This window comes from Erinaceus europaeus, chromosome 2, assembly GCF_950295315.1.
Source record: "Erinaceus europaeus chromosome 2, mEriEur2.1, whole genome shotgun sequence".
NCBI lineage: Eukaryota > Metazoa > Chordata > Mammalia > Eulipotyphla > Erinaceidae > Erinaceus > Erinaceus europaeus.
The window spans coordinates 62,198,963-62,214,301 of NC_080163.1; the positions used below are offsets into that span (position 1 = coordinate 62,198,963).

General features: G+C 45.1%; 1 protein-coding gene across 4 annotated transcripts in view; it reads right to left on the reverse strand.

Moving 5' to 3' along the window:
- Window positions 1–466: 466 nt before the first annotated feature.
- GPAT4 (glycerol-3-phosphate acyltransferase 4) overlaps window positions 467–15,339 on the reverse strand; it is a 48,513-nt gene continuing 33,640 nt past the window's right edge. For 3 of the 4 annotated variants that reach the window (XM_060182012.1, XM_060182007.1, XM_007522765.3), the window contains 8 exons: window positions 13,959–14,048; window positions 13,691–13,784; window positions 13,031–13,146; window positions 11,583–11,638; window positions 10,318–10,403; window positions 5,414–5,542; window positions 5,113–5,192; window positions 467–1,515 (listed from right to left, as the gene is read on the reverse strand). In XM_060182012.1, the coding sequence (XP_060037995.1) occupies window positions 1,407–1,515; window positions 5,113–5,192; window positions 5,414–5,542; window positions 10,318–10,403; window positions 11,583–11,638; window positions 13,031–13,146; window positions 13,691–13,784; window positions 13,959–14,048 (760 nt within the window). In that variant the 3' untranslated portion in view covers window positions 467–1,406. Of the gene's footprint in view, window positions 1,516–1,606; window positions 1,708–5,112; window positions 5,193–5,413; window positions 5,543–10,317; window positions 10,404–11,582; window positions 11,639–13,030; window positions 13,147–13,690; window positions 13,785–13,958; window positions 14,049–15,339 lie in introns of all 4 variants that reach the window. The other variant, XM_060181999.1, reaches the window with a different exon arrangement.

Consider the following 15,339-nt stretch of genomic DNA (forward strand, 5'->3'; position numbering starts at 1 on the left):
CCTCCAGTGCAGGTGGCCCACGGAGCCTTTAGTTTCCTTACGCAGGAAAAGCCCAAAGCTGACGCCCACAGTGCGCCCAATACCCACCTTCCCAAATCCCCACCTGCATGGAAGGTGCCAGAGCCTGCTCCTGCCCCACCTGCCTTCCTCCATTCCTCCCGTGGTCCTGTGCTTTCTATTCCCCCATCTCAATAAAGAGTGCTCCACCGCCACTTCTAATCCACACGTGGTTTGTATTGGAAATCCTAAACTAACCAGAGGTATGTTAAACACCTGGCGTGAGCTGTTCACCTATGTCGGAAAAACTCGCCGTCTTAGTCTAGAAGTCCAGTGGGTCCCCTCTAGTCCCTGGGGTTATGTTCAAGTCAGAGAACTGTAGCGTCGCTAAAATGAAAGTCGAATAACAAGTCGAATTGCTAAGGGCTATATCTAAGAGAGAGTGAAGGGAAAAAAATCCCTCAATTCATTCACCATCAGAGACAATTTTATTTACTCACAAAAAAGCTAAAGCCCTGTGGAGCAGCTCTGAACTCGGACCTTGCCATGCTGACTTCACAGACGTGTACTGAGAATACTGATCTTTACTTGTCCTTCACTTATAGTAGCACTTTAATCCCCACAACAACCCTGTGAGGTAGGTATTACCACCCTTCCCCCTTCCCCCACCCAGGTTACAGATGGGGAAACTGAGGCACATGTTAACAAGGAGCAAGTCACATGGGAGTTCAGTGTTAGCACTGGAGTTTGAATGCAAAAGGACTCTTGGGTCCTACCACACAGTTGGTGGTGAACTCACTCTTCCCATCCCCTTGGGGGCAGCGGCTCAGGGATTCACAACTTCATTCTGTTGAAGCACCTCCTCCCCCCCCCCCCCAATGCTAGTTTTTGTTTTTCCAAAACGTTTCTTCAGAGTTCTGAGGCTGGGGAGGAAGGGGGCATGGCATTTAGGCTGAAGCAAGTCACCCTGCCCTGCCGGCCAAGCCTCTCCTCACCTCAGCCACGCCCCTAGCATGTGGGCCTCCTCAACAGACTTAACAGCCAAATGTCTGAAAACAGGAATGGGGCCAGTTCTTCCCAAACCAGTAGCCCACATGTGTGCAAGCAGAGTTGACTTTAATGGCGATCCTCCAATGGTCTTATTGTAAGAAAAACAAGAAGGCCTCTTGTCCTGGGCAGTGATACCCAGCGGCGCTCACTTCAGACTGCAAGCCCAGCGGTCCTGGGGCGGCTCTGAAGGAGCTGGAGTCCTGGATCCTGAGCAGCCCAGAGAGCCCTGGAGTCTGGAAAGGATGTAGCAGGTGCGTGGGGGGGTGGGTGGGGGGGGTGGGGGGTAGTGGTGCCAACTCCAGCTGGCTCTCAGGTTAGGATTTGGGCCTGTGTGGCTCCCGCCAGCATAAGGTGCAGACTCAGGAGCGGCTCCTGTCTTCATGGTTCCCGACAATCATCTTGCTGTATAGCTTTTGCTGTTCCTCTTTGAATGTGTCCTTCACCTTCTCCCTCTTTAGGCCACCATCCCTGAGGAGAAAATGGCTGGATGTAAGAGTAAAGACGACTTCCCCCATCGGTCTCTGCATAGGCAGGTACATTGCAGGGACCCAAAACCTACCAGAAACAAGGGCATTCCCCACACTGTCTGTAGGATGACTTCAGAGAATGGCCCTGAACTCCTGGCTTCCCCATCTTTCTACCATAAAGCTCACTCTTGTCCTGGGGTCAGAATGCACAACTTGTATTCAAGGTCCTTTGTAATCTCTAAATCTTATACCAGAGTTTAAAATTCTCTTTTACTCTTAACATTCCTTTTTACCTTATAAAAAATAATAGTGGCATTATGTAAGGAAGGTAAGCCACACTTTAAGAAATACAGAGTTGGGCTGGGCAGAGAACATAACTGTTATGCAAAAGACTCTCATGCCTGAGGTTCTGAGATCCCAGGTTCAATCCCCAGCACCACCATAAGCCAGAGCTGAGCAGTACTCTGGTTTTTCTTCCCTCTGACTATCATTAAAATAAAACATTTATGGGAGTCGTGTCAGGAAATTGTGAGGATGTGGTAGAGCCTGGCAGGGCTTGACCTGAGGAGTGCATCTATCCTGTCAGTCTCTCTCTCTACCAAGAGGTTGAGCAAGAAGGGACAGGAGTAACTCCAAAGGTTTGCCCTGTCTTATCAGACTCCCTGCCTCACAAAGCGTCCTGCATTTTTCTGCCTCCAGGAGCCCCGCATTCCTTAAAACATTAAGCCAGCTCCCCCTGCTCCGCCCTGCATTCCTGATACAATGGTCTACCTACATAATCATTGTTTTGCCTGAAAGATCCCCACCCATTCCATTCCTTTGATCTATCTTCTGTCTACCCTCAAGACCCTCCCTGCCTCCAGGGTATTATTAATCCTACCAATTAAAACCCACAAGAGTTGCTAAGGAAGTTCCTACTTTTCTCAGCCCCTTTCCAAACCATGTCAAGACATTTCTGTTTCCGACTTGCCACTTTGGGGTCTGCCTTTTAAAAAGCCTTGGCTCTCTCTCTGATCAATAAAGAATCGAACTGCCTCACCACCATAAGCTTGGTTCCTGGGTCATCTTTCTCTCTCCCTCTCCTTCTCCCTCTCTCTCTCTCTCTCATGGCTGAGTGAGTAGCAGCCCAGGCTGGCTTCAGGGTTGCTTTGTCTCCAACCCAGAGTACGCGCCCGGGAAGAGGCACTCCCACGCTAGCCCAGCACAGATGGGCAGTAGCACAGCAGGTTAAGCGCAGGTGAGGTAAAGCATGAGGACTGGCGAGGATCCCGGCTCCCCACCTGCAGGGAAGTCGCTTCACAGGCAGTGAAGCAGGTCTGCAGGTGTCTATCTTTCTCTACCCCTCTCTGTCTTGCCCCCTCCTCTCTCCATTTCTCTCTGTCCTATCCAACAACAACAATAATAACTACAACAACAAAACAAGGGCAACAAAAGGGAATAAATATTTTTTTTAAATATTTAAAAAATAAATATTGAGGATCCCAGCTCCCTACCTGCAGGGAAGTCACTTCATAGGCAGTGAAGCAGGTCTGCAGGTGTCTATCTTTCTCTCCCCCTCTCTGTCTTCCCCTCCTCTCTCCATTTCTCTCTGTCCTATCCAACAATGACAATAATAATAACTACAACAACAAAACAAGGGCAACAAAAGGGAATAAATAAATATTAAAAAAAAAAATTTTAAGTAACTATTGAGGAGCTGGGTGGTGGCACGCCTGATCAAGTACAGACATGGCAGTGCACAAGAACCTGTGTCCAAGCCCCCAGTCTCTTACCTGCAGAGAGGTAGCTTCATAAGTGGTAAAACAGTGCTGCAGGTCTCTCTCCCCACCATCCCCCACCTTCTCCTCCCCTCTCAGCTTCTATCTCTATCCAAAATAACTAAATTTAAAAAAATATTGGGATAACTATTGTAAAAACAAAAAAAATCTGCAAAACTCAGACTTAGGGATTCTCCAAATTCATGTGAATAATGAGTATAAGCAGAAATGCAAGTTCTTACTTGCCCAGCTCTCACTTTCCCAGGCTTCATGCTGTGGGATCTTTCATTTCTTTCTCTCTCATGGCCTGTCTCTATAAAAAAAAAAAAAAAAAAAGGTCTTAATTCTCCATATTCAAAGGGTGGTAATGGAAAGGAATCAAAATGACTTTCAGAGTGCTGGCCTGACACTCAGCACCTCCCTTTGACTTCCCCCTAACAAACCCTCTTAAACTGGACTTATCAGTGATTAGTGAAAGGCCGTCTTTCAGTTACACCTTTTCAGTTAAGGAGGTACGGATGGTGAAAAAAAAACTCCAGTGAAGCCCTCATCCCTGGAGACGCCTGCCACACTCTTAAAAACACAGAAGGGGGAGTCAGGCAGTAGCTCAGCAGGTTAAGCGCAGGTGGTGCAAAGCACAAGGACAGGTGTAAGGATCCTGGTTGGAGCCACTGGCTCCCCACCTGCAGGGGAGTCGCTTCACAGGCGGTGAAGCAGGTGTCTTATCTTTCTCTCCCCATCTCTGTCTTCCCCATCTCTCTCCATTTCTCTCTGTCCTATCCAACAATGATGACATCAATAATAATTACAACAATAAAATAAGGGCAACAAAAGAGAATAAATATTTTTAAAAATCTTAGGAAAAAAAAAAAGCACAGGAGGAACGTCCTTTTAAAGGCAACTCCCTTGTGCTGACCTGTCTCAGCGCCAGGGAACATGGAAGAGTGGTTGACAAACCCAGCTCTGGCTGCCTGTCAGACCTGAGCTGAAAATCTGGCTTCAGTGCTTACAATCACTGAAACTCTAAGGGTTTCACTTTCTTTCTTTCTTTCTTTTTTTTGAGACTAACTTTTCTTATGTTTCCTAGAGAAAAATGCTAACAATTGTTTTATTTTATTTTATTAGGGGCTTAACGGATTACAGTACAGTTGTTGGCACGTGGGTACAATATCTCATATGCCCATGATAGGTGTCTGCGAAACCCCCCAGCTTAGGCCCTTCCCCGCCATCATGAGCCACTACCCATCACTTTCTCCATGGCCTTACATCCCCCATCCCTCCTCCTAAAGTCCTTTGGGGGGGTTTCAGCTTTTCACTTGTGAAATGGGAGCAGCATCCCTTTGTTCCTTGGAGTTACTGTGAGGAGGAAATGTAATTCTCACCAAGCATGAGCGGTACCGGGTAAGCGCTCAATACACATACACATTTTTTAAAGGCTAGGCTGAGAACCAGACCCTTACCTGAGAACCCACAGGTGGGTTTAACATTTTATTTTTCTAGGCTTTCTTCTCCTACAATGCCCACTTGAGTCAAGTGCCACCCAGAGGTGCTGCCCGTACTTATGCCTGAGGATCCTTTAGGAGGCGGGCAGTTTCCCAGGGCCACATTCATCCCTACCCAGCTCCCTCTCCATAAAGCGTAATTATCTCACGCTCTAGTATCACCTTGTGTAAGGCAGCAAAGGGCACTTGCAGGCTGAAACTCAATCCCAGGGCTGGTAGGTTTAATTCTCCTGACCAGGGAGCGGGGGACTGTGTCCATGGCAGTCAATGGTCTCGGCACTGGTTTTCATCAACTCATTCCTGTAGGACTCAGCTGAGAAAGATCCAGCTCTCACTTACCATAGCAGGTCTACAAGTCCTCCCTGCCTGGCAATGGCGGATTTCACCCTATTTGCAAACTGGACAGCATCTTCATCAGCCTGTAAGAAAGAAGGAACGGAGGGCAGGGGGAGATAGCATAATGGTTATGTAAAGAGACTCTCTTGCTTGAGGCTCTGAAGTCCTATGTGCAACCCCCATACCACCATAAGCCAGAGCTGATAAGTGCTTCGGTTAAAAAAAAAAAGGAACGAGACCATTCAGCCCAGATTCACAGCCAGACCCCTGCACATAAAGAGCCTGCACTGCTGAGGCTACCTACCTCTCTGGTCATGGGAGGCAGGTACCAAACACTGCAAACAATGGCCCAGCTGGTCATCATCCTCAGCAAGTACGTCACCATGCCGTATTTGCTGCTGTTCCAGAAGGCATCACCGAACTGAGGATCATACTGAAAACCAACGGAGAGCCAGAATGAATGGAACTATTTGTTGTAGCAGCTCAAAGGGGCCGCAGCAACTGCTCAGAGGCACCCGTGGGGCTGTGGCAGATTAAAAGGTACCCCCAGCACCTGCACACACACCTTGGTGGTAATTCAACTCCCAGAAGTGCTGACCTCTGGCAAAGCTGACCCTCCCCCAAACTCATCCAGAATCGGGTTCTAGATGGTTATAAAGAACTCCTAGCACTCTTACTCAAACAAACCGCCTCTGGTTAGTTTTACACCTTATTCACTCAGGCGTATAAGTTTTCAAGCACGTTCTAAAGCCAAAGAGAGCAGGCAGGATGATACACCTCTCTCAATGTGCTGATTCCCTGGTTCAACAAGTCTCAACATTTCACCAAACCTGCTTCCCCTTCCCTGCCACAAAGCTTAGCTCCGACATGCCACCCACTTACACATACACATCTCTGAAACAAGCTTACATGATTACCAACTTTTTGACATTTCTAGCGCCCTAAACCAAGGTGAAATCAATTAGATGCTTAAGCTATAGTGGTGAAAATCTGAACATCTGTTTCAGTGGAAGTTTTATCAGTGTTGACCACTGGATAGATGTTTGCTGAGAACAGATAAGATCTCTATGTTTGAGGGAGTCGGGCGGTAGGGCAGGTGGTGCAAAGCACAAGGACCGGCAAAAGGATTCTGGTTCGAGCCCCTGGCTCCCCACCTGTAGGGGAGTCGCTTCACAAGCAGTGAAGCAGGTCTGCAGGGGTCTATCTTTCTCTCCCACTCTGTCTTCCCCTCCTCTCTCCATCTCTCTGTCCTACCCAACAATGATGATATCAGTAACAACAATAATAACTACAATAAAACAATAAGGGCAACAAAAAGGGAATGAATAAATAAGTAAGTATTAAAAAAAGGCTTCTGTTTGGTACATGGGGAATAGGTGCTAGAATAAATAATCTAGATGGGGGCCAGGTGCTGATGCAACTGGTTAAGTGCACACATTACAGTGGACAAGGACCTAGGTTCAAGGACCTGGTCCCTACCTGCAGGGGGAAATCTTCATGAATGGTGAAGCAGGGCTGCAGGTGTCTCTCTCCATCTCTATGCTATCTCACTCCCCTCTCAAACTTCTTTTTTTTTTCTTTTAATATTTATTTATTCCCTTTTGTTGCCCTTGTTGTTTTATTGTTGTAGTTATTATTGTTGTTGTCGTTGTTGGATAGGACTGAGAGAAATGGAGAGAGGAGGGGAAGACAGAGAGGAGGAGAGAAAGATAAGACACCTGCAGACCTGCTTCACCGCCTGTGAAGCGACTCCCCTGCAGGTGGGGAGCCGGGGTTCGAACCGGGATCCTTATGCCGGTCCTTGTGCTTTGCGCCACCTGCGCTTAACCCGCTGCGCTACAGCCCGACTCCCCCCCTCAACTTCTGTCTCTATCCAATAATAAATAAATAAAATGAAAATGAGTAGTAAATAAAATGAAAATGAGTAGTCACACCACAGCAACAAGCTGCCACCCATGTTGGAGAGTGCCTTTTCCTTGGAAGAGCCTGAGAGGGCACAGCAGAAGAAAAACTACAGCAACAACTTTAGCACTTGAGCAATGAGAGGCTGGATTTGAACTCTATGGTCCATATACTATCTTACGTCTTTCAAACCTCAAATTTTATCATTTTTCAGAACAAAAATTAGACAGCTTATGCCTCTTTATAGACCTAACTACAAAAATGAAGAAATTCAGATTTCACTGTAGAAGTGATATGCTCACATTTGACACATACACAAAGGGGGATATATATATATATTTGCCACCAGGGTCATAACTTAATGCTTACACAATGACTTCACTGCTCCTGGTGGCCATACCCCCTTTTCTATTCCTTTTTAAGAGACACACAGAAAGGGACAGAAAGGAAGTGTGGGAGAGGAAGAGACACCTAGAGCATTGCTCCACCACTTTGAAACTGCAAGCAAGGAGGCTTGAACCTCAGTCTTGATACAAGGTAATGTGTGCATTCTGACAGGGTGTGTTGGTCTGCTTCTAAATTCTGCTTCTAAGACCCCTTCTGTTTCATTGGTTTAATCCTCCCTGCTTAACACTGTATTCTATTTACATAACCACTGTTAACTAAGCACCGCCCTGCCTCCAGGGCATTGGTTTAATCCTCACTGTTTTGCACACTTTTTCTTCTCCCCACCCCCTATCCTACGTACATCCTCTTCGGACCTGACTCTTCCACCTCAGGATATATAAGAACAGGATTGTGATTAGAGATAGCTTAGATTGCGCTGCGTTCCACATGAATAAAGACTGAACTGCGTACCACTCAGCCATGAGTCCCTGGTCGTCTCTCTCTCCCGCCCACGAAGCTAGTCCGGCAGGGGTGCACCACTGCCTGGGCCCTAAGGAAAAGTGAGTTTCAAACAGAAGCTGCACTAGAAGAGTAGAACAAAATGTTGTTGTATAAAGCACAGCACAGATAGTAATTTTGCTGTTGTATGTAAGAGCCTGAGGGCTGGTTCTCTATTCTTTCTGAAGACACTGGTGTATAAAAAGTAAGGGAATGGGGGGGGTAGACAGCATCATGGTTATGCAAACAGACACTCGAGTCTAAGGCTATAAGGTCCCAGGTTCAATTTTCCCCTCCCCTCCCCCACCAAGCCAGAGTTGAGCAAGTGCTCTGGTAAAAAAAAAAAAGGGGGGGGACAGCTCAAAAAGCAATAAATTCCTCAAAATCAAATAATGATTTGATTTTGGTGGAAATGGAACATGAGCTTTAATACTTCTTAGGCTATTCAAGTTCGACTACCAATGAAAGCTTCACAAAAAGTATGTCAAATAGTTTCAGATTTGAGCCTGGTCTCCACCGTATTAAAGGAAGCTACAGCGCTTCAGTTTAGAAGCGTTTTAGCTAATAAACATATGGTAAAGCTACACATTAATACATTACAGTGCAGAACAGCACATCTATGACACAACTATATTCTCTGTCTCTAAAACACAGCAGCCAGTGCTATGACTCTCTCTTTCTAGTATTTATTTTGGGTAGAGACAGAAATTGAGAGGGAAGGGGGAAGACAGAGGAGAGAGACACCTGCAGCATTACTTTACCACTTGTGAAGCGTCTCCTCTACAAGTAGGGATAGGAGGCTTGAACCTCGGCCCTCACACACTATAATCTGTACATATTACCTGGTGCACCATCACCTGGTCCCTGTGACTTTTGTTTATTGCTATACTCAGACACAGGATCCTCAGCAAATCTCCTGAATAGCCTTGCCCCACAGATCTAGCCTGCAGACTCTGTTCATTTGCCATCCATGGCTGCTCAGTGTTTGCTTAGCCAACAGGAATGCTGCATTACACAACTTCAGACAAAGGCATCTCGGAGAGTAAAATGTATGCGCAATTGTGGCTCAAACTTACTCACTGTTTACCCTGATCTACGATTTCAACCAAAATACTGTAAACATATTAACAAGTCTGTTTTTTAAAGAAGTGATAATGTGAGAAAGAATTTTTTTGAAATAATAATATACACCTCTTTTCTGTCCATAAAATTGGACAGGTGTGAAGGGGAAGAGAAAACATAAAAAGGGAAACTGGGGGGGGGGGTTGGGATTTGACTGAGCACACATTACCATACACAATGATCTGGGTTCAAGTCCCCAGTCCCTGCCTGCAGGGAGACAACTTTCATAAACAGTGAAGCTTTAATGCAGGTTTCTTTCTCTCTCTCTCTCTTTCTCTCCCCTCTTTCCTTCTCTCCCTCCCTCCCTATCTCCCCTACCAAGAAGAAGAAAAAAAAAAAAAAAAAGGAAAAATTAGCCACCAGGAACAGTGGATATATAGCGCTGAAGACAACCATGGTGGCAATAAGAAGAAGGGGAAAAAGACAATGTGTGTGTGTGCTGTGGTTTTTTTTGTTTTTTGTCTCCAGGGTTATTGCAGGGTGCCTGCATTACAAATCCACTGCATTACAAATTTTGGTTAAGACAGAGAGAAGTTGAGAGGTGAGGGGAGGGAAGATAGAGAGAAAGACAGATACCTGCAGACCTGCTTCACCGCCTGTAAAGCAACCCCCTGCAGGTGGGGAGCTGGAGGCTCGAACCGGGAGCCTTGTGCAGGTCCTTGCATTTCGTACTATGTGTGCTTAACCCAGTATGCTACCACCCTGGACCCCATGTGTTTGTTTTTAACTAAGAGAAACTATTTACTTTAGAGCTCTCTAGATGAGCTTCCAGATTAAAGGTACAAGTTCCTTAAAAAGTGGGTGACTGACTAGATGTGCTCTCAAGGGCCATTTCACTATCAGCTGTTCTTCATAGCTAAGATACCACAATCCAAAGCAGGGCAGCAGTTTCTTCCTTCAGTGCTAAGCATACACGTGCACCCCTCCAACTCACCTCTCCACTAGACCTGGAAGCCCCATAACACCTGCAACTCTTCCACTGTCCTTTCCCGCCACCCCCTACTCCAGTCCCTGCATTCCAGGTATATTTATGAAGACAGAGATAGTAAGTGGAAGAGATATACTTAGAAAGTTCTATCGTTTCTTGAATGTAGTGGCAGCGGCAGTGGCTAGGTGTGAGTGGCTGTCCATTCTGATGAGCTAATGACAACTTCATGTCCTCTCTCTCCCCCCACACCAGCCTTATCTCAAGATGCTCTGCTGGAGAAGATCGACCTACTGACTGCTGACACCAGTGGCTCCCTCTACCTCCTCTGGCTGCTACAATAAAACAACATGTGTCTTTGGCAGGTATTGTACCTTGATGGCAACAGGATAAACCGTGGCTCCAATTTCAAAACTTCCCTTTTTGAACATCATCACCGACGTGTTATTGATGCAGGTTCCTAAAATTCAGGAGAGAGTAAAGTGCTATTTCTTTCAGTCCTTTATTCCCAGAGATTAGAAGTTCAGGCACCACATGTAGTAAAAATTCTCCTGATAGCTCTTTAAACAGGAAAAGCCTACCACCAACTCTAGTTTATTAAGAAACATGTAAAAAAAAAAAAAAAAGATGAGCAAAATGCCTTCTTGCTCTCTATTCTCTTGCTACAGGCCCTCTGGGCTGATAATGCCAGTCTGAGGGCTAGAGAGGTTCCTCACTGGCAGTACACCTGCCTGACATGCATGAAGTGACAGACGTGAGCCCCACAGCCACGCAAGAGAACAAGACTGTTCCTTTTTTTTGTGCTGTGTCTCAGTCAGAAAAAAAAATTAAATGCATACACACATGAAACTAAATTTATGAGGTCCCCAATTTCTATAGGAAACTGAAATTTCAATCATGCTGGCATTATAGAAGGATCTTTCTTTCTTTTTCTTACTTTTTTCCCACAGGCATTTATCACTAGGGCTTGGTGCCAGCACTACCACTACTGGCTTTTTGTTTTGTTTTTGCCTTTCTATTTTAATTGATGGGACAGAGAGAAACTGAGGGGGAGGGGGAGAGAGAGAGAGAGAGAGATAAGAGACAGGGAGAGAGAAAGGTAGATTATCTATAGATCTTTACTACTCGTGAAGCATCCCTTCTCCAGGCGGGGAGCAGGGATAATGTGTGTGCTCAACTGAGTATGCCACCACCCAGCCCCCACAGAATGGATTCTTGCAGCAGAAAAAATATATATATCATTATAGCATTCTTGGTCCAAATTCTGAATTTCCCAAGATTTTACTCCCTTTAAAGGAAGCCTAACACTATTCAGTAAAAACAGTTCCAGGAGCTGAGTGGTAGCATACCCTGTTAAGCGTACATAGTACTATAGACAGTAAGTGCAAGGACCAGGGTTCAAGGCCCTGCTCCCCACCTGCAGGCATAATGCTTCATGAGTGGTGAAGCAGGTCTTCAGGTATCTTTCTCTCCCTCTCTCTTATCTCCCCCTCGTCTCTCAATTTCTCTCTGTCCTATCAAATGGGGAAAAAAAAAAAGGTAACCCCAACAGAGACTTGGTTCCAAGGCAACCTCAGAGTTAGATGCTAAATGGTCTACCCACAAAGAAATGTCTCCATGGTCATCAATCCCTTCTTACCTTCTGGGAAGATGAGGATTGGTAGTTTGCTTTTATCCTGCACATGCTCTGTCAGTCTTTCGAAAAGGAAGACACAGTGAAGGGTTAGCAGCCTTAGTTCTATCATCATCAAAACACACTTATAAATCATTTCTATAGCTGTGACACTCTTAGGCAACACAAGCAAGTTAACAAACATGACCCTGCCTTTTAGCCACCAAGAATTTCAATATCATAAAAATGTAACGTACAGGGCCTGGGTGGTGGCGCACCTGGGTGAGCGCACACATTACAGTGCACAAGGACCTGAGTTCAAGGCCCCAGTCCCCACCCGCAAGAGGAAAGCTTCACGAGTGGTGAAGCAGGGCTGCAGGAGTCTTTCTGTCTCTCTCCCTCTCTATCAGCCCTTTCCCTCCCTCTCAATTCCTGGCTGTCTCTACCCAATAAATAAAGATAATAAAAAAAATGTAACTTATAAAGAGAGGGAAAAAACAGATGACTTTTATTTACTTCATTTGAGTATCATTTTGTACACAGAGAACATTGCCTTGGGTCTTAGACTACCTGCCAGCAGTCCTTGCAAATGGCACCCTCAATAAACAATGCCTACAAATTCCTAAGAGTGGTGCTGGGCTGGACCTACTGTCCCACCTGATTAAACACTGTCTTTAGGATATGCTGCGAAGTGACAGGCTCATTTGTCTCTGAGGGAGATGATCCCAGTTGAGCCATGAATCATGCTACTACAATATCTTGCTCCATATGTATTTACCTTCTTTTTAAAAAAATTTATAAAATAAAAAAATATTGACATGACCACAGGATACGAGGAGCTCAACTCCACACAATTCCCACCACCAGAGTTCCATGTATGTACTTCTTTTAAAAACTTAAAAGAGCGGTACTGGGAGCTGGATGGTAGCGCAGCAGGTTAAGTGCATATGGCGCAAAGCGCAAGGGCTGGCGTAAGTATCCCAGTTCAAGCCCCCGGTTCCCCACCTGCAGGGGAGTCACTTCACAGGCAGTGAAGCAGGTCTGCAGGTGTCTCTCCCCCTCTCTGTCTTTCCTTCCTCTCTCCATTTCTCTCTGTCCTATCCAACAATGACAACATCAATAATAACTACAACAATAAAACAAGAGCAACAAAAGGGAATAAATAAATATTTTTTAAAAAAGAGCAGTACTTGTTCCATTGCCACAGATTGCTTTCATTTATGGTAACAAACTCACTTTGAACTCAGAAACTGCATAAGAGTTGACGTGTTAATAAAAAAAGTTGCAGAACTTTATTGGTAAATAACAGGACTTCTAAACTTTTAATAGTCCGTTTTAAAAAAAATGTTTTATTATGAAAGCAGTATAGGCTCAGTGTATAATTCAGCAACTTGGTGAAAGGTAACTACTTCTCAAAAAAGCATATTATAGTTGGTAAAACAGAGCAGTAATGCAATAATATTTTAGTGATTTACCTTTTAGCCACCAGGTGGCGATCTTTAACTTCAGAACGTTCAAACCAGACGTGGGGGCAGGCCTTCACCATGGCTCTCTGAATCACACCCATGAGTCCCCCGTGCACTTGACCTACCTAATTTCAGACAAAGGAATACAAAGTAGTGAAGCCACCCTCCCACAAATCCCCCGCTCTGTAATGGAAATTCTTGTTCCCAAAAGGTACCCATACTCTGCTAAATCTGCTCAGGAGAGGGTTAGGGTTACCCGCCAAAAGGTGACACTGAGAAGTGGGAGTCTGGTATAAAAACATGGTTACACTGGGAGTCCGACGGTAGCGCAGCGGGTTAAGTGCAGGTGGTGCAAAGCGCAAGGACCAGCATAAGGATCCCGGTTCGAGCCCCCGGCTCCCCATCTGCAGGGGAGTCACTTCACAGGTGGTAAAGCAGAGGTGTTTATCTTTCTCTCCCCCTGTCTTCCCCTCCTCTCTCCATTTCTCTCTGGCCTATCCAACAACGACGACATCAACTACAACAATAAAACAACGAGGGCAACAAAAGAGAATAAATAAATAAACAAACAAACATGGTTACCTTAAGAAAAAGCCCCATGTGGCACTAGCCTCAAGCAGTGTAAAGAAAGAAATCTTGCCCCAAGAAGACAACAGAAAGAGGTCTTACCATAGCATAATAGCCATCGCTGGCTAAAATGATGACATCGATTGGAGAAGTGTGATTGGCTACGCAGATACCGCCATTTCTAGGTCTGTTTTTCCTGTGTTTAATATATATGCAAAGCAACAAAAATGAGTGTGAACCAGTGCATTTGGAACTCAGCTCTCACCTCACCAGTTTTTATCAGCTCTGACTGAAAGCTCAGAAGAGATCGTAGGTCTGAGTCATATGTGGCCAGTGCCACTTCCCTCTGAATCACACTAAGTTACCTTACCTGTCATGGTAAGTAATGATGGCTGTCAGGGCTCTCACACAGATGCGGTAACACATCAGGTGAACGTGTTTACTCAGGAACTCCTTAAACCTGTAGCAACAGAACCAAGATTTTTGTTGTACAGAGAGGAAGACAGCGAAAGTTGCCAACTTTTACAGCTTAACTATGACTGCCACAGTCCTTATGACTATACTTTTGTAAATATTAGTGCATGTGGCAAAACCCTGTATAAATTTTATGTCACGCATGAGAAATAAAAATAATGATTGCTTAAATTCATCTTCATTGTGGTCCAGGAGGTGGCACAGTGGATAAAAGCATTAGAGATTCTGAGTTCAACCCCTGGCACTGCATGTGCCAGAGTGATACTTTGGTTCTCTCTCTCTCCTCCTCTTTGTCATCAATAAATCTTTTTTTTTTTAATTCACTTTTATTAATGAGTTTAGAATTCACAGCCCTACAGGTGGCTCTGTGGTGCAATGGATAGCGCATTGGACTTCTAGTGACAAAAAGAATTCACAGCCCTATAATTTCCAACAAAGGTGAGTCATCATTCCTTCCCAGTCAATATCTACAGGCAACACAAAGACCTAAGAGGCAAACCTGTTCAATGGCCAAGTCTGGTAGCCCCAGAACTTCCCCAGAAAGGCCGACCTTTCTTTCTTTCTCTTCTTTCCTTTTCTTTTCTTTCTTCCTTTACTGACTTAATATTCATTTAATTCAAAGTTACATGTCAACAGGGGTATAATTCCACACCGTTCCCACCACCAATCCCCAACTCCTCCATTGCAAGCCATCACAGTTCTCCCAAGGTTGCAGACACGGGCCAACCATCATCTCTACAACCATCTGTCTACATCTGTACATAATTGCTCCATTTTTCTTCAAGTCCAGTCCTCTCTTCCCCTCAAGCCACTCATGACCATATTACTACATCCAAATGTCCCTCCCTTTTTCCTCCTCTTTCTGTGGATCCTGTTGGAGCTGGAGTTCAGAGCCCTCTTATCCTCTATTACTTCTCCCCTGCTGGGAGTATGGATCAAAACTTTTTGGGGGTGCAGAGGAAAGGAGTTCTGGCTTCTGTAATTGCTTTTCCACTGGACATGGGTGTTGGCAATTCAGTCCACACTCTCAGCCTGTTTCTATCGTTCTCTGTGAGGTAGAGCTCTGGAGGGGTAAGGTCCCAGGACACATTGGTGAGGTCGTCGAAAGCATTTTTTTTTTTTTTTTTAGTAACAAAACCATTATATCTAGACTTCTTGTCCTCTTATTTGTAGAATATTCAAAACTAAACAGCATGCTGTAAAATCTGATAGCTCTATTGTTTTCTAGTTTTTCCTTTTCCTTTTGTTCAGTTTGCTGTTTTTGTTTGTTTGTTTGT